Below are 24013 nucleotides of genomic sequence, written 5' to 3' on the forward strand. Positions count from 1 at the left end.
TGACGGTGGGATTGGTTCCACAAGCTGTGACACGGCCACAGGTGTACCGGGAATTGCCGCCTGCCGCCGTCTTGCAATCCCAATTGCGTCTTATCTTGCCAGGACGATCATGATCACTGCACCGACTGAAAGCCCGCTGGTAGGTCGCCTAATGAGCTCACAGTGCGCCGTGTGGCCAGTCACTCTTATACAAAGTTAACGAAGCCTCAACCGTTTGCACTTGTTTCGATGAGAGCGTCTCGAACGAGGCGCTCATTGAACACAAGGTCATTCTTGGGCTCGTTATCTTCCCGCAACTCCGTCTTCCGTGGAAGCCTCAAGAGCCCACACTGATCGAAGATCGAATGTCCCCGATATCGGCTTGAGTCGCCTAGTTCCGCAAACCATATATAGCGAGTCGAAATGCCGCTTAAGTATGCCGAGCGACTGCACAATTTCGTATTTGTAATTCAATGAATGGTACTGCACTTGCACTGCATTGCTGTGGCTTGATTCAAGCCTCCACTGTATTAGTGGCTGGGAATGGATATCTAGCTGTTATTGAATCTGCATCGTGGACAACGAGTGTTTTTCTCCTGCACGAGTGCTTGAAAATGCTATCTGGCATTCACCCTTCTCCTACTTAACTAACGCTGACACTTGCGCTATGGATCACTGGTACCGACACAAAAGAAAACGATCATTTGCCTCTGAGTCTGAACGCCCTCCCAAGCGGCAATCCTCTATACTGCCCGACAGTGATCACCAGAAATCATCCGTTCCATCATCATCATTTTACCATTCTCAGCCCCGTCCCGCTAACCCGCAGACCTCCCTCACCAGCGATAATGGTTGGCGCAGTGGGCCTCACCTCGTCCCCAGAGTCGCGCCGATTTTGGCGTCCTCTGGTCCTTCACACCAAGCAGCCTCCCATAAGAGTATGATTGCGCCGCACGGGCCGTCCCCTAACCACCCGCACCCCTATGCCTTGGCATCATCACCTCAAGTCCTTACTCGCCCGCAGAGCCTTCAAGCGTACGATAATAGCCGCCCCGATCGGTGCAATGGACCCTATCTCGTCAGTCCCGGAGTCGCGCCTACTTTTGGATCTTCTAGCGATACCTCGACTTCGTCGCCCCAGGTCCATCCTGCTGGTCCACAGCCTCCCCAAATCTCGGGCCTCGAGAATATTCCTCATGATTACGGATCAGTGGAGTCTTCTCTGGGGGTTGATGGGGCTGCGCCCGCTTTTGGTCCTTCCTGGCCTTTCCCAATTCCCGTGCTTGAGCTACCAGAGATATCTGACAGTGATTCACAATCACACGCTTTGGTCTCATCGCTTGAAACCTATTCCACCAGCTCACAAACCCCTTGCGAAGGTAGTCACCGTGATCCGTGGGATGGATCGACGGAGTCTTATCCCGAAATTTCCCGGATTGTGGCACCATGGTCACCTTCTGGCGGTCTCCAGTCCCTCGCGCCTGAGATGAGGACCTGGCGGTCAAATGTCAATAGTATCAGCCGATCGAGCACACCTGTCCCCGGATCATCTGCTACCACCACGCCCGCATCTCCTGTGCATTCGGACCGATTGCCATCTCCCTCCCCGATGCCATCGAGCTCTGACACCCATGGTGATACTCCCAACCCTTGGGGACCCTACGACAATAATGCACGCATCCGCACAGAACTGGAAAATGCAGGGATAGATTTACCTGTACCCCCTGTGCCAGAGCCCACTCCGTCATCGTCAGCTGGCCCGTCGGATGGCAAAAAGGAAAGCATCATTAGCGCCACTAGACTCATCCTCCAAACCGCATCTTCCGCCCTCAAATTCTCGCCTATCCCATTCCTCCCTAACATTCCGGACTCACTTCTCATGCTGCTTCAGGTTTACGAGGTTTGGATATGGTTTTCACGGTTAATAATGATATATCCCTCACTTTTGCTTCACTCACGTAGAACGTTAGCAATAATAACAAAGCTCTCAAAGGGCTGAATGATGATGTGCAAAGTGCATACAGCACCATGTTACGGCCGCTCCAACTGTGGACGGGACCGATACCTCCCGAAGTCGTTTTTCTAGTGAAGGAATTACACTCGTACGTGGATGCCGTTCCGATCGTTCATTCATTGAGATCTCGAACACTGTTGACAGGACTCTGGAAGACCAGGTCAAGAGGATCAGGTTACTGCAGAGTCAGAATCGAAATCTCTTCAGGAAAGTATTCACGGCGGGCCCTTTAACGCAAAGCATAAACGACGTGAGGATGTGCATTAGTGTAGCCCTCTCCCGGTTTGCGGTTCGCAAGATCCGCATTTATGCCGCTAGACTTCAACTAATAGAGCGCTCTGTGTAGACGGTGGCAACAACTATAAACCTTCTCAATACGATTCAGGTGTCGGTGGATTGTTCGTCTTTTTTGCTTGATTCTAGACTTTATCTCAGTGCCATTTTCAGACGAGCTTTCAAAACTGCCCAAAGTAGATGCCGAATATTACCGTGTGAAGAGCAAGTCAGAATGCCTTAAGACCACTCGGGACAAAATCCGCGGCTCAATTCTCGACTACCTGAGGGATCCTAAGAATCGATTTGTCTGGCTGCGTGGTTCGCCCGGGACGGGGAAAACTGCGATATCTATGAGTGTAGCTTCCACGCTTGACAAGCAGCACACCCTTGCAGCATCCTTCTTCTGGGATAAGAACCAAGAGGGAACAGGACTCGATTCGATTGAGCGCTTCCCCTCCACTCTTGCCCGACAGCTTGCGGCATTCAGCACCGAGTATCAGAACTCGCTTATCAGGCAACTTCGGGATCCGGCTTCATTCAGCAGTATTGATGGTTCTGCAACAGAGAAAGAGATGAAAGCTTGGATCATCAACCCTATGCGTGAACTCGGGGGTGTATTGTCTTCAGGAAAGGGTCGCCCTGTGATCGTATTGGATGGACTTGATGAGTGCGGGAATCCAGAGGTGCTTGCGTCTTTGATGAGGCTCGTTCTTCTGCTTGATGAGCTACCTTCGACGTTTTCCATACTCATCAGTTGCCGTCCGGAGCCGCAAGTGATTTCCGCTTGGACTCGAGCTAATCCGCATCTTTCGATCGCTCATGAAGATATGGATCAGATTGCAAAAGACGAGAATTTCCACACGATCCGTTGTATGCTCGAAAATGGGTTCCAGGATTGTATCACGGAGTCTCCCTGGAAACCGACCAAGCAGGACCTCAATGCGTTCTCTTCAGCTTGCCGTGGCTTACCTATTATCGCCTCAACCCGGATACGTGACGTCCGCTATCAGATTCAATGCGGTTCCGTGCTGGAATCCGAATTCGATTACTATCTCAATCTCACAGACGCACCTGAGGATCTGAACTCGGAGTACTTGCGAATAATGCGACGGGCCTATTTAGGCCAGCGCACAAAAGTTAATCCACGCCTCGCAGAGAAGTACCGTGAGGTTGTTGGGATGATGATTGTCCCACGGCGAGAATTCGGCGTGTATGAGATATCACAGCTCCTTGGAAAGTATTCTGAGCATGAAGTGCGCTCGATACTCAAGCCCATTAGCTCAATAGTCGATCTACCTTCAACAGACAGCATTCCTGTCAAATTCTATCATGCGACAGTGAAGGAATTCATCACAGGGATTCCAATTGGCAATGAAGAGGACGAAGTATTTTTTATTAGCGACAAGAAAGGGTATTCAATTGGGTTGCAGCTCCTTCGATTTGTGAATGGTGCCATTAAAAGGAATGAGTTGGGTCTCCCTGAACTTCCTTGGGGAGATGAAAAGAAGTGGGAGTCTAGGGGCAAGACTACGAAACCCAAGCATGTCGACTATGCACTTACGGAGTTGTTCCAACACTTGGACCCTTCGCTCCTCTTTTCACAAGAGTCTAATGAATTGCAGAGAGAATTTGAACAATTCTGGATACAAAACTTGGCCTCGTTCTTCTCAGCAAAGGGTAAAGGAAAATTTCCTCCTGATTGGGATCAATTCGAGGTAAGCCCCAAAATGAATTGAATTTCGAGTGTTTCGATGATGTGATGTCACTTTGTTTTACAGAATCACGAGTCGATCTCTGTCATCCGTGGTGCCCAGGAACTCTTTAGCGAATCCCCATGGCATGCTTATCGATCCGTTCTCCCATTCACTCCAACGTCATCACCCATGTACAAATATTATGGTCATCTCTCGGACCCTGTTCGAGTCTTCAGTGTCTCCGGCGAATTCGCCGGTGGCTTAATTCCTTTATCCGATGACGCACACAGAGCTCGAGGGGTGATGGAGGCGGAGCTGACTAAATTGTCGAGGAAGAATGGATGGGAGACCAATTACGAAGCCGAGTTTCGTAACAAGAATGTTCGCAATGGTATTGTGACCTGTGCAGCGCTCTCAAGAGATGGCCATCGTGTAGCGCTTGGATTTGGAAGTGGTATTATCGAAGTAGCTGACATTGACGATCAGTGCACAATCTGTCAATTCCAGAGTGATTCTTCCTATCCTCCCATTTGGATTGAATTTATCCATGGTGGTAATACCCACATTGCCACCGAAGATACTCAAGGAAACACTACCATTTTCCGCCATGAAATGCCTTCGGTGAAGCTTGGCACTCTTCCCAACAGCCATTACCTTCCTCTAACTGCAGTGTCGGACAATGGGTGGTTTGTTGTACGAGTCCCACGAAATTCTAAAGATGCTTGGTACGAGAATATAACACTCTTGTGTGTCTCCGGCAACCCATCCATTCAGTTTCTTGCACCTCCTTCCACCGCTCGGTCTTCCGAATGCCTTTCCCTTCCTTTGCGACAATCACTTGGATTCTCTCCTGGAGGCCGATATGTCTGCGCTTACGATGCGCATGACGCTTTTGTCTGGTCAACATATTCAGGTGAATGGATCGCACGATTTTGTGCGCAAGGTTTCGACAAGTGGATCATCAATACTGGTGTTCCCCCCCTTGCTCATATTCCATCCCCAACCCCATAATCCTTCAATCTGCCATTCCTTTGATCCCGGAAGTGGACATGAACTATGGGCAAACTTCCGACTCGTCATTGTCCAGGCACGACTCAGATAGATCATGGCTGAAGTGCCCCTTTTACGACCTTCACCTTCCAGAGGTTGGGACGGAAATCTACTCATGCGCAGTAGGAAGAGTCCCACTAATGTCTCAGTACACCCACCAAATCTTTCTCAATGGGAAAATCAAATTCACTTTTGAACGGCTATGGGATTACGAACCAATCGAACATGTGGTGGTTCCCAATGTTGTGGATCCCCAATACAACGCGAGGGCCTGGTACGGTGATCGAAATATGGATGCAGTAGACCCTAGATTTCGTAATAGCGTTAACCAAACCAGCTACTTTTACCTTCCCCAGGCTAGTAAAGATGGAACTCGGTTTCTTGTCCAGGGCAGGATGAAAGCCCCAATCATCGTCGATATCAGCCAGATTGTTTAACACCCCAATAATTCCTCTTTCCTTGGTTAATGTCTTCACTTTGCGGCAGAGCGGATTCATACTGCAATGTTCATGTCGGTTGAAATAAATCTGGCCATCCACCTAATGCCCGTAAAGGATGACCTACGAAGCTTTGTGGTCAGAAAGCTAAGTCTGAAAAACATGCCAGCTTTGAGGTTCGGCAAAATTGCGGCGGAGACAAATCTAGCGAGTTACCCTGTTCTGAAATCTTGACCACACAAGCTTCAGAGGAAGTGACAGAGCATGGCGAGTGTGAACACGTTGCAACGTTGAAGACACTCCAGGGGTATTTCTGATATGGAGCGGCCGGCAACCGTACTCTCGCGGTCATATTACTCAAAGATAGACATTATATGTACCAAGCCTTGTGCACGTAGAGACGTCAGACACAGCTGATTCCTCAGCCCTACTGACTGTCTGTGTTCCAAGTTCCAGTTGAAGTGTTACTGCCCTGCATGATGTGCTAGGACTCAAACCGAACAACGCACCTCATGAGGTTACAAATTCTTTCCCGGGCTCCCCAATATATGTGGCCAGCATGCACGTCGAAATTAAATGTGAGCACACGCCCATGCCGGTTTGGATTTTCCCAAAAAAAAAAAAACTATACATCATTAAGACCACTGTGCAGGCTATTCTTTAATTTGGATCGTACCTGGTGGCAGCTAGTAATGTCATGGTCGATAAAGTATGATTATGCACACGCTGAATGCAAATGGTGCGGCATTTCATCCTCCATATAACATACCCCCGAACCCAAGGGAACCTACTTTCCTACCGGCTCGCTAAGAGCATGTGCGTAGCCCTGAAGATCCTACCTTGAATAAACCGAATCCTACCTCTGCTTCGAACAGCGTTCCGTAACCCAGGGATTCCGCCAATTCGACTTTGGATTCTCGCGCAATTATTGGCACTTGGAAGGAAATTCAGGGGGTGATTTGAAAGAGGAGGGGTCGCGGCTCGTGCGGTGTTGGAGTAAAGCCGGATTATTGGATCGGTAACATGCTCATGCCGATGCCAATTTTATAACATCTAATCAGCGCTCGTGCATGCCTTGGACCTTGTCCCAACCGTTTTCCTAGCTGGTGTCAATGCAGTGCTCCCTCGCGTGTGTGCACACCACTGCGATTGCACGCAGAGGGAATCCGCGAGTATTCATCAAGTGGGTTGACTTGATATAGTAGCGATGCCTGTACACGTTCCAGGATCAACGGGAGTCGAGTCCGAAGGGAGAAGGGAGCTTTTTCAGGAACAAAAAGTACAGTTGCAGCTGGAGACGTGGACGGAATGACACAATGCTGTCCATTGCACTCAACATGCCGATTGGGGAGAGGTTTGAACTGAGATCGACACTGGAACATACGAGAAAGGTGGGTGTGACCGATGTACGCTCTCATCGCACAGTTCCCGAGTCTGCTCGTGTGGGAATTGAGTCACTGCTCACTTAGATCTCAACTGCACGCGTGTTTTCATCGGTGCTAATTCTGTGTTGTGACTCCGCAACTCCCTCAGATTAGGTAGATTTTGATGAATCAACCTCGAAAATTGGCACTGCACAAAATTTAAGTACCAGACGCTGGAAAGGGGTCAAATCGACGTAATTTGGGCCGTAGGTTGTGAATCTGAGGTGATGAAGAGCTAAAAATCGGTTTGAGCTGAGAGGATGACTTTGAGCGTCCCCCACTGTACACAATTGACCAACTCAATTCGCATTTGTAATCTGATGAATGGTGGAGCACTTGTGCCGCCTTGGACTACCTATCTGGCTAGCTTTTTCGACGCCGCTAGTAACTGACCTCGTGGCGTCGTTCCATTTCCCAAAACAGTGGCTGTTATTGAACCTGCATCGCATTTTTGCATTTTTTTTTCTCTCACACGGCGCTTTAAAATGCGATTTGGAATTCACCCTTCTACTACTTAGCTGATGCTGACACTTGTGCTATGGATCACCGGCACCAAGACAAAAGAAAGCGGCCATTCGCCTCTGAGTCCATCAGCAAAAAATTGTTATGCTCCTGAGTGCTCCGGAGTATCGAGAGCACTGGGAGAATCAGGAGGAGATTGGCCGGTCCAGGAACAGCCCATTTCCTCCGGAGTTGGCTAGGTACTCCAGGGCACTCCCAGGAGGGCCTGGAGCATTGCTTTGTGCACAAACATATCCAGTAAATACAATTTAAATGCTTCAAAGTGTATAGGGGTGAGAAGCTTCTGGGAGCTCCTGGAGCATTTGAAAATGAAAAGGAAAAAAAAAGAGGGAAGATCCCCCATGAATACCTCCTACCACAAGACTAACACAACAAGACACTGCTTAACATTTAGATCAAACACTATACTATATATCAAGGACACTGAGACTCACCAATACACAATCAAAATTTATGGCCTGATATATGATTAATCTGGCAACTTAATCACTTTCGGGCTGGCAGAATATGGGGGAGGGGGAAATGGGGGAGAATGAGGGGGGGAAATGAGGGGGAAATGAGGGGGAAATGAGGGGGAGAATGAGGGGAGAATGAGGGGGAGAATGAGGGGGAGAATGAGGGGGGGAATGAGGGGGGGAATGAGGGGGGAGAATGAGGGGGGGAATGAGGGGGGAGAATGAGGGGGAGAATGAGGGGGGGATATAGAGGGAAATGAGGAAAATTTGAAAAATAGGGACTTCTAAAAAGTTGAAAAAAATAATTAGGGAAAAAATCAAAAAAAATTCAGGAACTGTAGTGCCTTTGAAGTGCTTTCAGGATATATAATTATTTGCAAAATCGAGGAAGAAATGATGGAGAAAAATGGAAAATACTTTCGGAGACCCGAGAAATAATGAGAACTGAATTGATGGGAAAGTCTGAAAATTGAATAGGGAAGTGAGGGGAAGCCTTGTAGCATTGTTATTTTCTGCTGTTCTAATTTTTCCTGATTGTTCTTGGTCTCACTCCCAGCTGCTACTGGATACTCCTGGATACTCCTGGAAGCTCCTGGGAGGGTCCAGGAGGAGCTAATGGAAAATACTTTCGGAGACCTGAGAAATAATGAGAACTGAATTGATGGGAAAGTCTGAAAATTGAATAGGAAAGTGAGGGGAAGCCTTGTAGCATTGTTATTTTCTGCTGTTCTGATTTTTCCCGATTCTTCTTGGTCTCATTCCCAGCTGCTCCTCAATACTCCAGGAAGCTCCTGAAAGCTCCTGGGAGGGTCCAGGAGCAGCTGGGAGTGAGACCAAGAACAATCAGGAAAAATCAGAACAGCAGAAAATAACAATGCTTACAAGGCTTCCCCTCACTTTCCTATTCAATTTTCAGACTTTCCCATCAATTCAGTTCTCATTATTTCTCGGGTCTCCGAAAGTATTTTCCATTTTTCTCCATCATTTCTTCCTCAATTTTGCAAATAATTATATGTCCTGAAAGCACTTTAAAGGCACTATAGTTCCTGAATTTTTTTTTTGATTTTTCCCTAAATTTTTTTTTTCAACTTTTTAGAGACCAAAATTTTCCTCCCACTGCTCCTGGCACATTACATACTCCTCACCACTCCCAGCTGCTCCTGAACCCCCTCCCAGGAGAACACTATTGGCTCCAGGAGTGCCCAATCTGTTGTTTTGTCTCCCACATGCTCCAGCCACTCTTGATGCTCCGGAGCATAATGGACTTTTGCTGATGTCTGAACACCCACCAAAGCGGCACTTGTGAGGGACCTTAACGTCGGCAGAGGCCGGCGATTGAGTTCAGGTGGTTAAGGGACTCACGAAATCTTAGGGTGATCGAAAGTCGCTGAACCAAAGTCGAACTCGATATTACACTAGGGGTGTAAATACAAGATCTCTGCTTTTCCTATCTACTAAGGTTCTAGCTTATATACGGTTCTCTATGCTTACAGTTGCCCTCCTGCGATGTTGGCAACTTGCATCTACGAATTAGAGATTTGTAAGGAGTGGTAACCCCACCCTTCATTCATTATCTTATTGTATATTTGTCTCGACTTAAACATGTATAAACAATGTATATACAATAACATGGGGATTTGGGAAAAGGAACAGAACTCCTTTTCCTCCCCATCGTTGATAATTAAAGCTCCATACAGCTCAACTTTATTGACAACCTGAGGATTGAGGAGAACTGGGGTTGGAACCTACACCAACCCCTTACAGGATTAGTTGTTAGAAGCCATATATAATACTAAAGATAAAGGGAACAATAAAATAAATTCAGAACCTGCACTTACTGTACTGGCATGACCAACAACCGGTCACGCGTCACATGAGGACCTTGGATTGAATTGAAAATCAACACGATTGAATTGATTAGCAGCCTCCGGCAACTCCCGGAGGCCGTGGGAACTGGTTGTTGGTCGTGCCAGTACAGTATGACAAAGTCTAGACATTCTTTGGAGCTGAAGAGCTTGCCTCAGCCACTCCTTCGGTGGTGTCGACTGAGTGTTCTGTCTGTAGTGTTGCCATTGAGAGGTCATTCATATGGCCGATAGTGCTTGAAAGTGAAGGGGATGCTGGCGTTACAATGCTTTTCCTTAACAGGTTTGTCTCTCTTGGGCGTCATTGACTCGCGTTTCGATGCCTTGTGCCTTGTTAGTCTGTTCGATGCCAATCCATTAAGGACCGTCTTGGAGTCCATGTGTCTGTCAAATAACTTGCAAGCTTGAGTTGTTAACTCATCTGAATTGTCGTTCTCACTGTCTTTATCAATGACCTTCGATTGGCATGGTGTTGGTGGTGTGGGCGAAAGTACCTCGCGTCCTTTGCCTTTTTCAGTAGATGTGGATGCTCGAGCCATCTGAGTGCCAGTAGCTGAGTATATTCGAGCAGTTTCAGCGTCAGATTGGGTATCTGTCCATAAGTCTGGAGCATACAATTTGGATTCGTGCTTCACCACTAGGTCTCTGAAGCAAAGGATCTTATTGAGAGTGTCGTCCAGCATCGCTAAGATATCTGACAATGAGAAAGATTTCTCACTGAATTGTGCATATGGGTCAGGGGGGTTCTGGAGGGATATGGGGGTGAAGGAACGTTCTGGGTTCTCTTGTCCCGTTAGATAAAGATTGTCTTCATTGACTATAGACATGTCTTCCTCTTTGTCTGAGAGGCAGTCTTCAGACAATCTGTCACTAGATGTTCCATCTGCGCTGCTGGTACTTATTGTGCTGTAGGCATCTGTGCTGCGGTTATTCGTGCTGCAGGTATTAACGGGGCTAATCCCTGGAGCTGCAAGTTCTGCGCTCTTCAAGCTTGGGAAGCCACTTACCAGATCTATCTCGTATCCGTAGTTCTCATCAGCTTCCCTGACACTTAGCTTGACTTCTAGTGTCACCACTAGCATGTCCTGTTCATTCTGTATCTCAGGAGAGAGCTCGGCAGCTTCTGCCAACAGGCTCCCATTGTGCATGGAAATTTCATTAGTAATTGTTTCGGGTGCCAATGTATCGACTGAGAGAGATCGGCCATGTCGGCTTACCAAAGGCACGTAGCCACGACCACTCCTAAGTCTCATCATCTAGTTGCAACTAAGTCGTTAGAGGAGGTGAAGCTTAAGGTGGCCAGCCTTAAGCTGGGAATTTGGAAGTGAGGGTTAGATTGGTTTAGATCGGTGTAGATCGAGAGTGTGCAGGTAGCGAAAAAATGTGAGGGACCTTAACATCGGCAGAGGCCGGCGATTGAGTTCAGGTGGTTAAGGGACTCACAAAATCTTAGGGTGATCGAAAGTTGCTGAACCAAAGTCGAACTCGATATTACACTAGGGGTGTAAATACAAGATCTCTGCTTTTCCTATCTACTAATAACAGGTTCACGTGCCCACCACTACCTCCTACATCTCCCTACCACAGCCAAGAGTGGGTGCCACCCCACCGCAGAGGTCCTTACACCAGACGCGGTGTGCGCGGATGAAACAAATACTGTAATGTTGGGACGAGGCCTACTGAACGACACACTGACAATGCGGGACCTAGTGGTGGAACCCCAACTCCAACCCCAACTCCCTACCCATTTGCGAACACAGACAACGTGCCAATCGACCCCAACAATCTCTTTGTGAATGCGGAATATGTGCCAGTGGTACAGAACCACATGACGTTGAGAGTGCCCAAAGCTTCAATGTTCGTCCCTCCTTCCTCATTTTTAGCCAAACACCTAACCCTGTCGGACCCCTCTGATGATGATGGTGACAGTAGTTCTTCTTCATCAAGTTCATCAATAAGGACTAGTACCATACACACAGATGACTCCGAGTTGTTAAAACTAGGGAAACTGAACAGGTTGAGTCTGAAGAATGACACAAGCCTACTTATGAAATTGCTCAAGAAAGGAAAGCAATCTAGCCCACACATCAAGGTCAAGGGACCTGAACCATATAGCAGTGAGGCCAATTACGACAAGTTTGAAGTCTGGTTCGCCAGCATAAAGACCTACTTTGAATTAAACAAGGTCCACAGATGGGACAAGGTCAAACACCTCCAACATATGTTAAGCAGCAAGGCCGCTACCTGGTACGTGTCCACAATTGCATTGGAACCATGGGGCTGGACACTCACCACAGCTGTGAAAGCCCTCTTTGACAAGTGCTTTCCACCAGAATTCCACCAGATCCAACGTGATCGCTTTGAGCGATGGTCCCAACATAACTCAACAGTCCAAGAGTACATTCAGGAAATGGGTCGTATTCGGAAAAGGATAAATGACATTATGGATTGACAATTCATACAACGTGTATTCAATGGATTAGATCAGTATTACCATGTAAAGTTATTGGATTATGGCTTTAGCCCAGACATTGGCACAATAGAAGAACTTAAGGTTATAGCCATGAATGCTGAACAGGCAAAGAAGATGATGAAGTATGAGGAAAGTCGTAAGAGAAACCAAAATCGCCCAAGTGAACGCGAAAGAGATAAGTATTTGTCCAAGAATCAGAAGAACCAGACCAAGGAAGGTAAATGGTCTGAAAAGGATGACAGAGCTGTGAGACAGAATGACAACAAGAAAGAAAGAGAAAGCGAGAAGAAGTCTGGAGGGTGTCATATCCTGGAATCCCGACCCCGCGCACTCCCACCACACCACACCTTCCTAACAACTCCACCATCCCCTACACCATGCCTCCCCACTCCCCAAGTCACCTTCCTTCCTAACTGTCTCAGCTCCGGCCTGGTTGCAGCACACCGAACCCTGGCCACTCCCATCCCGGAAGCTCGGTCCCAAGTCGGAACATTCAGAGACTCCGGATTTGCTCCGATATCCTGATGGACCTCTGACATCCCGTGACATACCCCTAAACCATTTCTCCACCCATTTCATTTATTGGAGTCACCCAACATCCTTTGGATACGCAACTCCACCTTCGGAGCTACCCGCATCCTTCGGTGACCCCACTCATGTCATCACTTATTAGTCACCTTCCATTCATAGCACGACTACCTTCTTCTTACCATTCAGTTGGCTAACCCCCTCTTACCCATTTCTCGTTCCCATTCATTTTCCGGCCTTTTACTCTGCCCTCCTCGACCCGACACCTCGGTTCCCCGTTAAGAATATCGTTCGGGACCTTTCGGTACCTCTCGGTATCATTTGGCACCTTTCGGTGTTCTTCTATTATCAATCGGACTTTGACTAAGTCCTTTCCATTCCCCCTTATAAATACCTGTAGATTAGAACCTGTAGTTTTCCTCAGTTCTAATCTCGACTAAAATGCTACCCCAAGTCCCTCTGAGTGAATCCCGGCCCATTTCTACAAGATACCTCAGACATGAGAAATAAAGGACTAACTGAGACGTAATGGAGGCACAGTGCTCCCTCCGAGTCACTGAGGCCATGTCCTTCTTAGAGCCTCTTGTACCATCCAGCAGAACCAGGCTCACTGGAGAAGCTTCGGTCCACTACCGGAGCTCTCGGACCCCCTCTAGTTGAGCCCCACCTGCATTCGGACTCACGCATTTTCCCCTATGATCCGGGTTTTTGACAGAGGGCGCAGACCCAAGTCGTCGTGGACCAGGCTATCCAAAGAAGAAAGCGAGGAGCTGAGAGCCAAAGGCCTGTGCTTCAACTGCAAACAGGCAGGTCACCTAGTGAAGGACTGTCCTGTGACTAAAGGAAACCCAAGTGTGAGCATAAACACTGTAAATGTGCAGAGCCTAGAAAGTATGATAGAAATAGAATCACTTACCAGACTGCTACACTCGATGAGTGCATCCACTGAGAGTGTGAAATATGTCCCAGTTAACACAGCCAAGCCCAAAGGACCTAAGCTCCGAATGGAGGGTGCCTGATTGTCAGACGGTCTTGAACGTACCACCGCAACCCCAAAGGATGTAACACGCATACTACCCAAGGGAATGGTAATTAAGACTTACATTAATGGCAACGTTTGCCACACTCTCGTGGATTCTGGCTCATTAGCTGACTTCATCTCCACCTCTTGTGTGGACCAGCTGAAGCTGCCGACAACGAAGCTTTCGACAGTGCTTACAGTACAGCTGGCCATCACCAGTTCCAGAGTTAACGTGCAACTTGAGACAACAGTGACGTTGTAGGCAGGATAATCGCCCATGCACAGCACCGGCTCGGATACCCGTTTCCACGATTAGAAAACCCCTTTTATTCATGCGACGAACTCGGTACGGAATTGGTATCTAAAAATAGTGCTAATTCGTACGATTCCGACGATATCAAGAACGTCTTAATCGGAGGAGATTTGATGGAGTTCTATGTTGGGCAAGTTAGGCACAGGCATGTGCGGGCGTGGGAATCTCAAGCGGCAAGAATTCCAGCCTCACTCATTCCCACGGCGTCTAATAAATTGGTAAAAATGTTTATCGGCTGTGTGAGAGTTATTTCCGGCTACATTTCCAATTTCGGCTCATAATTCCGTAAATCCATTGAGATATCGCTTATTTTCTTTTATTTTCATATTTCACCATCATTTCAGTTATTGATTGATATTCTTTTATTGCTGCTGTTACCCTTTTTATTATTTCGCCTGATAAGGTACCCAGGTGCCATATGGTACCAATATTCCCCATCTATTCTTTCTAAAAATAATTATTAGATATAATCCTGCACATACCGGATTTGTAAAAAGAAAGTTCTCCCCTCCCCCAAAAATTCTCTAAGGTGCTAGGATGCGCTAGAGTGGGTGTGAGTGAGTGGAATTCCAACAGTAGGAATAAGGGCAGCTGTCTAGCTCACAACGAGTGAGTAGTGGACGCTGAGCCCGGACCTTGCGGATATCCCGGAGAACTCACCATGGAGTTAAGGATCGAGAGTCGAGTAAAGTCTAGAGAGAGAGTAGAGGTTTTGGAGAGTTTGGCCCCACGAGCTTAGTCAGCATAGAGAGCCGCAAGCCCTCTTGCAACGTTCAGATACAAAAATATCGATTGCAGAAAACGCTTTGACATTATGAACCTTCATGACTACAATGTGATTTTGGGTACACCGTTCCTGTATCAACCTTCGGTACTCCTTGGACTGAATCCACTGTTGGAGTTACAACAACACGTGACTCACTAACCAAACTCACATGATCTTACTTTTTGTTTCTGTTGTATTGATACCATGACTGCATTGTATATAGGTAATTGTTTGGGTCTATTTTCTTTTTCCCCTCAGTTCTTCATTTACGGAGACTGAGCTTCCACATTAGCCCTCCTATTATCCACCATGTTTGCATATAGGCTCAGCAACGCCAGAAGCATTAAAAGGAGAAGACTCCGTAGTGATCCCATCACTGAGATCGGTAATGATTGAAAGGGATTTGGAAAAATTAAGGGAGATGCTGAGGAACGAGGCAGCTGAGCTTTGTAAACCATTTGATGAGACTCTGTTATCACCTCTGTGTCAGGGCACACACCCTGACTAGCCTGGACCCGGACCCACGTCCGGACCTGCTTCCACCTGCCGTGCTTCCCACATGCTCCACACACCGCATGCTCCGGGCCCGATTCCTACCCCTTCATGTGACTTCCGGGTATCCCTGGAAGTTTTGCTGATATTGTGGCCACTGTGGGAAGATGAGAAGTTAGCTTCCTTCTCATCTTCTTACCCACAGTAGGATTGTGCCCTGGATAGGGCTGGCCAGACCAGAGACTGTGGACCATAGGGGAGGGTCATGGGGACCTGGGAGTCGTCCCCTGACACTCTGCGTAATATCAACCATCAGATCCCGCTGAAGGATGAAAGGAAGATATACAGGTTCAGATGAGCTATGTGTCCCGAACTCTTACGTCCTTTGTGGGAAAAGAAACGAGATATAATGCTAAGATCTGGATGATGGGTATACTACAATGGTACTAATGGCATGCCTTTGCTGGTCCTCAAGAAGAAACCAGGGCCGAATGGAGAAGTTCGCATCTGGACAGTAGTAGATAAGTGCGAAATCAATGAGAACACTGTCCCAATGTCCTCTCCACTCCCTGACATAAGAGCTATTCTTGATAGAGTAGCCCATCACAAGTTTGTGTCCATAGTAGATGGACAAGATGCATATGAACAAATGAGAGTAGATCTGGCAGACGAGGAGAAGAACTTAATTATCACTCCGGACAGCATGATGAAAAGCCGAGTCATGTGCCAAGGCGACAAGAACGCTGCCGCAACGTGGCAAATGACTATGTGTCATATGTTTGGCCCATATATTGGAAAATGGGTAGACCCATACTTAGATGACATAATAATCTATTCAAATTCAATAGACGAACACATTGGGCACTGCCACATGGTATTCCGATTGTTGGAAAAGCAGAAATTCTATTTGTCCACACCGGATAAACTGCAATTCTTCACTGACGAACTGAAGATATTGGGCCATGTGATCGACCAGAAAGGAATCAGAATGGACCCCAACAAAGTTGAGAGTATCAGGAATTGGAAAGTTCCCACGAACGCATCTTTGTTGCATGGATTCTTGGGAGCTGTAGGCTACCTAGCCCCCAATTGTAAAGGGATCTGCATCCCTATGGGTGTATTAACACCACTGACCAATGCCAAGAAGGTCTGGAAATGGAATGAAACACACCAACATGCATTCGAACAAATTAAGGAAATTGTTCAAGATCACTGCAACCATCATAGAAAGCCACTTGATTATTCAAAAGAGGCTCCTGCAATTAATTTGATTACAGACGCTTTGCTGACAGGAGCAGGCGGTGTTTTGAGTCAAGGAGATGACCTGGAGACAGCCCAAATCGCTTGTTTCTGGTCTGGGAAATTTACTCCTACACAACAGAATTACCCCATGTGAGGCCCCAGCCCATGTCTATATTCCACCCACAACATCAATTGATGTTGTGTTGTCTGATAATTATGTTGCGATGCTAATTTAGCATCGCAGAAGCTTCTCTATTTATTTGTGCCGAGAATGTATTAGAATGTATATAAACCCTTGGGGTAGCTGTAAAAGGTGGATCAGCCTTTACTTCTACCCCATAAATATACAGCCCATCAAAGCGTATACTTAGATGGACCAACTGAGGCCTGAGGCGAATGGGGGAACAGAATGTACTGTCCCCAAAACAAGTAAGATCCCTTTCACCCTGTCCATGAGCGAGAATTGCTGGCGATAATCGAATCATTGAATCGATTCCGAGACCAATTGCTTGGTTGTAGATTTAGATTGTTTACTGATCATAAACTGCTGGAATTCCCTAAGTCCCAACGGAATTTATCTCAATGCCAGGCACGTTGGCTGGATGCACTAAGTGATTTCGATTTTATGATTAATTACTTGCCAGGGAAAGAGAATGGATTCCCTGATTCATTGTCTCGTATGTACAGCAATGAAACTGCAGGCACAGTCCACGCCGCTTCAGAGTTCATATCAGAAACTTTATCGGAAAATGATAGCGAGAATGGAGCCCCAAGGGATACATCCTACACAGCCCCAGTGGTCACTGGGATCGCTGTTGTGCAACCATGCAGACTACGCATCTATCCCCCCAAGAAACCAGTAACCTCAGATGTGAATGAACCATCTCCTGCCACAAGAGAGACTCCAGAGGAAGAATCACCGGAAAGAATAAAGATTAAGATCAAGGTACCGGCTCACATGCGAAAAACCAACGACAGCGAGTTACCGCAGTTGACAGACCAAGTGTCTAATCAGATCCACTCAGAGTTAGAGACTGAGAACACTGAGATGCCACCCAGCCTCATATCTTTAGTCTCCCAGAATGAACCGGACCTCAAGCTGCTGGAATTGATCACAGATGAGTACAGTCATGACGCATTCTTCATGAAGGTCTTGGAGAATCCCTCTCATTTCCCAAACTTTTCCATCGGGAAGAACGACAATGACAAGTCTTTTGTGTTCATGAGAAACATACAGTTCACTGTACTTTGCATACCAGATGCATCAATCGGACCACAATCTTTGCGCAAGATAATCATATCTCATGCACACTCCGTCCTAGCACACTTAGGGGCAGAGAAGACTCAAATGTACCTTCGACACCATGTATGGTGGAAGAACCTGCTTCGTGATACTCATAAGTTTTGCACCTCATGTCCAACATGCACAAGGTCAAAGTCATGGACAACAGCACCGTTCAGACTACTCAAGATGCTACCAATACCTTCTCATCCATGGGAATCGATTGGCATAGACTTCATGGGACTGATGCCCCTTTCAAAAACACGACATGGCACGTTCGACATGATTTGTAAGATAATCGACCATTTTAGTGGCATGGTCCACCTGGTACCGACACTACAGACATACACAGCATGCAATATGGCAGAGGTTTTCTTCAAGTCCGTTTATAGATTACATGGACTACCACTACGGATAGTAAGTGACTGTGATAGCTTATTCACTTCAACGTTTTGGAATGAACTACACAAGCTAATTGGCATAGAACTCCGGCTTTCCAGTGCTTACCACCCCAAAACAGATGGTGCTACCAAGCATGCACACTGTACCATCAGCCAGATGCTTCGCCAAGCAGTATCTCAGAGCCAAAGAGACTGGGCACCTAAACTGCCGATAATCGAATTGGCGATCAACATGTTGACTTCTGATGGTACTGTCAGGGCTCGGTCCTCGATCGGGGACAGCCTGACCACAGGCCTAGGTGTGTGCGGTGTTCCGGGTGGCTGGGCGCTAGACCCTGTCCTCAGCTCCTCAAACTCACTGAAGGGACTAAGCGGGGATTGAGTTGAGAAGAAGGGTAAGTCTCCCTATTCCCTGCTTGGCTATTGTACTGTACAGTTCGTAACGTGACTCTGGGTAGAAGCTGAGCATGTTCCCGTGACTCGGAAAAAGTGTCACATGGGTTAGGGCGAGTTGCTCGCCTTGACCCACGTGATTTTTCCCACAGGCTCACATGCAGGCTGAAGTTGTGAGAGATATGTAGGGATGGGGAGGTCAGGGAAGTGGGGGAAGTCTCAGAGGGTGGTTCTGGGGTGTGGTTGGGTGCCCTGACAGCGGGGTCAGGGGCCAATCCCTGACAAGTACCAGCTACTCGCCATTTGAATTAAACGGATCACGACAACCGAACCCAATATTCGTTTCGCAAGAATCGCCTTACTGCAGGATACAGGCACTGGCCCGGAAAATGACATCAATTACACTTGATGTGCACAATGCACTAATCAATTCAAGAACAAATCAGACATGGTTAGCTAATAAACATCGAAGACAAGTTCCGTTTAAAGTTGGAGACTTAGTGTATCTCTCGATGGAAAATCTGAATCTAGGTAAAAACAAGTCGAGAAAGTTGTCCCCAAAGTTTATCGGACCTTTGCAGATAGCAAGAGAGGCTTCACCGAACACGAGTTTTGAGTTGGAGTTGCCGGAGGAACTCAAGAAACGAGGTATTCACTCAGTGTTCCACTCGAAATTACTATGCCCACATATCCCTAACGACGATATCCTATTCCCTAGCTGAAAAGTCAATGACTACATTGGACTTGGAATTCCAGATGACATGCTGATACAGCACATCATGAAGCACGATGGCCAAGGCAAGAATGCGAAGTTCTTCGTGCAGTGGTTGGATAGCTCTACAAGCTGGGAACCATGGAGTATGTTGCACGGAAAGGCAGCACTTAGCGATTATTTGGATGTCTTAGGGGTAATTACGAAATTACGACAAGAAAATACTCCAATATCAGATGTAACTGAACATATAAAAGGACTATCCATTGCGGCAATATCGATAGGTCTCGCTTGTAGCTCGACCAAACCCCCCATATCGACCCTCCCTGACCACAGACACACCACAATGTTCAATCCACACTCGCACACCATCATCCTGCCCAGGAGAGGATTCACCGTGAAAGTAAAACCCAGATTCACGATAGTGCCCGGCATGGAATCAAAGGACTATGCAGCGGTATGCCGCCATCTTGCTATGATAGAGTCTGGTGGCACAATTACTGGCCCTGAATGTCAGGGCACACCTGCCTGACCCGGGCCCACCCGGGCCCACCCGGCCACACCACACCCGCTCCCCGCTGTCTATCCCCCTCCCCCCTCCTTCCTCCCTCTCCTCCCCTTTCTTTTCCCTCTTCTTTCCCCTTTCTTTATTTCATTCTTCTCATCTTCCTCTTCCTGTTTATTTCTTTCTATCTACACGGACCACCTTCCTTTGTATCGATGTACTATTGACCCGTCCGGCCCACACACCCCGGACGGCTTCCCGCTGTGCCCAGCACGCGCGCATGTAGCGGACACTCTCGGGATCCCCCACGGGGACACCCGGATGCCTGCGGCTGCCTCTGAGGATGACGTGGCACCTGTCATGTGACTCAAGCCGCATGTACATAAATGTACCTGAAGTGGGAACCGAAGAAGTAACCTTCTTCTCACATTCTCCACTTCAGGTAAGTAGTATAGTTTTCCCCTTTAATAATAATAACACATTCTCCACTTCAGTCTGAGTGGCCAGGGACCACTGTCCCGGATCGGGCCCGCCAGTACGCACGCCTGCTCCACACCCCGCAATGGCCTCAGTGCCGGATATTACCCCCGGGCCCTCTCGACCCCAGACGCGTCCCTGACACTGAACCAAACTTTTGGATGCAATGGGTGGAGGCTAACAACCTCACAGACGTGATCCTGAACGCGATTGAGTCTCACGCACTCCATGCTCCCTATCTAGAAGCGCAAGCCATCTTGAATTCTGGCACGGTCATGCATCAGCAAAAGTCCGTTATGCTCCGGAGCATCAAGAGTGGCTGGAGCATGTGGGAGACAAAACAGCAGATTGGGCACTCCTGGAGCCAATAGTGTTCTCCTGGGAGGGGGTTCAGGAGCAGCTGGGAGTGGTGAGGAGTATGTAATGTGCCAGGAACAGTGGGAGGAAAATTTAGGGAAAAATCAAAAAAAAATTCAGGAACTATAGTGCCTTTAAAGTGCTTTCAGGACATATAATTATTTGCAAAATTGAGGAAGAAATGATGGAGAAAAATGGAAAATACTTTCGGAGACCCGAGAAATAATGAGAACTGAATTGATGGGAAAGTCTGAAAATTGAATAGGAAAGCGAGGGGAAGCCTTGTAAGCATTGTTATTTTCTGCTGTTCTGATTTTTCCTGATTGTTCTTGGTCTCACTCCCAGCTGCTCCTAGACCCTCCCAGGAGCTTCCAGGAGTATTGAGGAGCAGCTGGGAATGAGACCAAGAAGAATCGGGAAAAATCAGAACAGCAGAAAATAACAATGCTACAAGGCTTCCCCTCACTTTCCTATTCAATTTTCAGACTTTCCCATCAATTCAGTTCTTGGGTCTCCAAAAGTATTTTCCATTAGCTGCTCCTGGACCCTCCCAGGAGCTTCCAGGAGTATCCAGGAGTATCCAGTAGCAGCTGGGAGTGAGACCAAGAACAATCAGGAAAAATTAGAACAGCAGAAAATAACAATGCTACAAGGCTTCCCCTCACTTCCCTATTCAATTTTCAGACTTTCCCATCAATTCAGTTCTCATTATTTCTCGGGTCTCCGAAAGTATTTTCCATTTTTCTCCATCATTTCTTCCTTGATTTTGCAAATAATTATATATCCTGAAAGCACTTCAAAGGCACTACAGTTCCTGAATTTTTTTGATTTTTTCCCTAATTATTTTTTTCAACTTTTTAGAAGTCCCTATTTTTCAAATTTTCCTCATTTCCCTCTATATCCCCCCTCATTCCCCCCTCATTCCCCCCTCATTCTCCCCCCTCATTCTCCCCCTCATTCTCCCCTCATTCTCCCCCTCATTTCCCCCTCATTTCCCCCTCATTTCCCCCCCTCATTCTCCCTCATTTCCCCCTCCCCCATATTCTGCCAGCCCGAAAGTGATTAAGTTGCCAGATTAATCATATATCAGGCCATAAATTTTGATTGTGTATTGGTGAGTCTCAGTGTCCTTGATATATAGTATAGTGTTTGATCTAAATGTTAAGCAGTGTCTTGTTGTGTTAGTCTTGTGGTAGGAGGTATTCATGGGGGATCTTCCCTCTTTTTTTCCTTTTCATTTTCAAATGCTCCAGGAGCTCCCAGAAGCTTCTCACCCCTATACACTTTGAAGCATTTAAATTGTATTTACTGGATATGTTTGTGCACAAAGCAATGCTCCAGGCCCTCCTGGGAGTGCCCTGGAGTACCTAGCCAACTCCGGAGGAAATGGGCTGTTCCTGGACCAGCCAATCTCCTCCTGATTCTCCCAGTGCTCTTGATACTCCGGAGCACTCAGGAGCATAACAATTTTTTGCTGATGATCGGTTCCCCTAGCAGGTTCACACGTCCACCGCCCCCTCCTACATCTCCCTACCATGGCCGAGAGTGGGTGCCACCCCACCACAGAGGTCCTTACACCAGATGCGGTGTTCGCGGACGAAACAAATACCGTAATGTTGGGACGAGGCCTACTGAACGACACACCAACAATGCGGGACCTAGTGGTGGAACCCCAACTCCAACCCCGACTCCCTACCCATTCACAAACACAGACAATGCACCAATCGACCCCAACAATCTCTTTGTGAATGCAGAATATGTGCCATCGGTTGCCCCCCCAAGCTTTGTAACACCGGCATCCCCTTCACTTTTGAGCACTATCGGCCATATGAATGACCTCTCAATGGCAACGCTACAGACGGAACACTCGGTCGACACCACCGAAAGAGCGGCTGCTCTTCAGCTCCAAAGAATGTCTAGACTTTGTCGTAAGTGCAGGTTCTGAATTTATTTTATTGTTCCCTTTATCTTTAGTATTATATACATGAGAAAGGGTATTCAATTGGGTTGCGGCTCCTTCGATTTGTGAATGGTGTCATTAAAAGGAATGAGTTGGGTCTCCGCACTGAACTTCTTTTGGGAGATGAAAAGAAGTGGGAGCCTAAGAGCAAGACTCAGAAACCCAAGCATGTCGACTATGCACTTATGTATTTGTTTGAACACTTGGACCCTTCGCTCCTCTTTTCACAAGAGTCTAATGAATTGCAGGGGGAATTTAAACAATTCTGGACTCAAAGCTTGGTCTTGTTCTTCGCAGCGGATGGGCAATTTTCTCCTGATTGGAATCAATTCGAGGTGAGCACCAAAATGAATTGTATTTCGATTTACTTTGTTTACAGAATCATGAGTCAATCTCTGTCATCCGTGGCACCCAGGAACTCTTTAACGATTACCCACCAGTTGTTTATCGATCCGTTCTTCCATTCACTCCAACGTTGCAAGAGGGCTAGCGGCTCTCTATGCCGACTAAGCTCGTGGGGCCAAACTCTCCTAAACTCTCTACTTTCTCTCTAAACTTCGCTTGACTCTCGATCCTTAAACTCCGTGTGGGTTCTCCGGGATTTCTGCAAGGTCCGGGCTCAGCGTCCACTACTCACTCGTTGTGAGCTAGACAGCTGCCCTTATTCCTACTGTTGGAATTCCACACACTCACACCCTCTCTAGCGCGTCCTAGCACCTTAGAGAAAAATGGGGGAGGGGAGAACTTCTTTTCCAAAATCCGGTATGTACAGGATATAAGGAACAATTATTTTTAGAATAATTGATGGGAAATATTGGTACCATATGGCACCTGGATACCTTATTAGGCGAAATAATAGAAAAGGGTAACAGTATCAATAAAAGAATATCAATCAATAACTGAAATGATGGCAAAATATGAAAATAAAAGAAAATAAGCGATATCTCAACGGATTTAGGGAATTAAGAGCCGAAATTGGAAATGAAGCCGGAGATAACTCTCACGCAGCCAATAGGCATTTTTACCAATTTATTAGATGCCGTGGGAACGAGTGAGGCTGGAATTCTGGGTTGCTGCTTGAGATTCCCACGCCCGCACATGCCCGTGACCTGCTGTGCCTAACTTCTCCAACACGGAACTCCGTCAAATCTCCACCGATTGGGACGTTCTTGATATCGTCAGAACCGTACGAATTAGGACTATTTTTGGGTACCAAATTCATATCGAGTTGTCGCGTGAATGGAAGTGGTTTCTGAATGTTGGAAGCGGGTATCTGAGCCGGCTCTGTGCGTGGGCGATTATCCCGCCTACAACGTCATCACCCATTTACAAATATTATGGTCATCTCTTGGACCCTGTTCGGGTCTTTAGTGTC

The 24013-nt window shown here is 47.2% G+C and overlaps 3 protein-coding genes across 3 annotated transcripts; 2 read left to right on the top strand and 1 right to left on the bottom strand.

The window, feature by feature from the left end:
• The first annotated feature begins 324 nt into the window (after nucleotides 1-324).
• On the top strand, nucleotides 325-2504 carry EI90DRAFT_332156 (uncharacterized protein). The gene is made up of 4 exons (XM_039067491.1): nucleotides 325-1879; nucleotides 1942-2081; nucleotides 2138-2391; nucleotides 2441-2504. Exons 1-3 carry the CDS (start codon nucleotides 647-649, stop codon nucleotides 2337-2339), a joined length of 1575 nt encoding a protein of 524 aa, XP_038918680.1. The 5' UTR covers nucleotides 325-646; the 3' UTR covers nucleotides 2340-2391; nucleotides 2441-2504.
• EI90DRAFT_332191 (uncharacterized protein) lies at nucleotides 2496-5094 on the top strand. Its single transcript, XM_039067492.1, has 2 exons — nucleotides 2496-3984; nucleotides 4048-5094. The coding sequence occupies exons 1-2, from the start codon at nucleotides 2620-2622 to the stop codon at nucleotides 4972-4974; spliced, it is 2292 nt and encodes a 763-aa protein (XP_038918681.1). The 5' UTR covers nucleotides 2496-2619; the 3' UTR covers nucleotides 4975-5094.
• A 4837-nt stretch (nucleotides 5095-9931) lies between these two features.
• EI90DRAFT_3120569 (uncharacterized protein) lies at nucleotides 9932-10864 on the bottom strand (the record flags this gene model as incomplete). Its single annotated transcript, XM_039063321.1, has 1 exon — nucleotides 9932-10864. One exon carries the CDS (start codon nucleotides 10862-10864, stop codon nucleotides 9932-9934), a length of 933 nt encoding a protein of 310 aa, XP_038918682.1.
• Between the last annotated feature and the right edge of the window lie 13149 nt (nucleotides 10865-24013).

This window comes from Cantharellus anzutake (genome assembly GCF_015039405.1).
Source record: "Cantharellus anzutake strain C23 chromosome Unknown EI90scaffold_13, whole genome shotgun sequence".
Lineage (NCBI taxonomy): Eukaryota > Fungi > Basidiomycota > Agaricomycetes > Cantharellales > Hydnaceae > Cantharellus > Cantharellus anzutake.

Excerpts from the sequence above, each read along its gene's own strand:
- EI90DRAFT_332156 (XM_039067491.1), top strand. The coding sequence starts at position 647 with ATGGATCACTGGTACCGACACAAAAGAAAACGATCATTTGCCTCTGAG. Across the intron at positions 1,880-1,941 it reads TGCTGCTTCAGGTTTACGAG|AACGTTAGCAATAATAACAA; the intron begins GTTTGGATATGG and ends TCACTCACGTAG. Across the intron at positions 2,082-2,137 it reads CTAGTGAAGGAATTACACTC|GACTCTGGAAGACCAGGTCA; the intron begins GTACGTGGATGC and ends CACTGTTGACAG.
- EI90DRAFT_332191 (XM_039067492.1), top strand. The coding sequence starts at position 2,620 with ATGAGTGTAGCTTCCACGCTTGACAAGCAGCACACCCTTGCAGCATCC. Across the intron at positions 3,985-4,047 it reads CTGATTGGGATCAATTCGAG|AATCACGAGTCGATCTCTGT; the intron begins GTAAGCCCCAAA and ends TTTGTTTTACAG.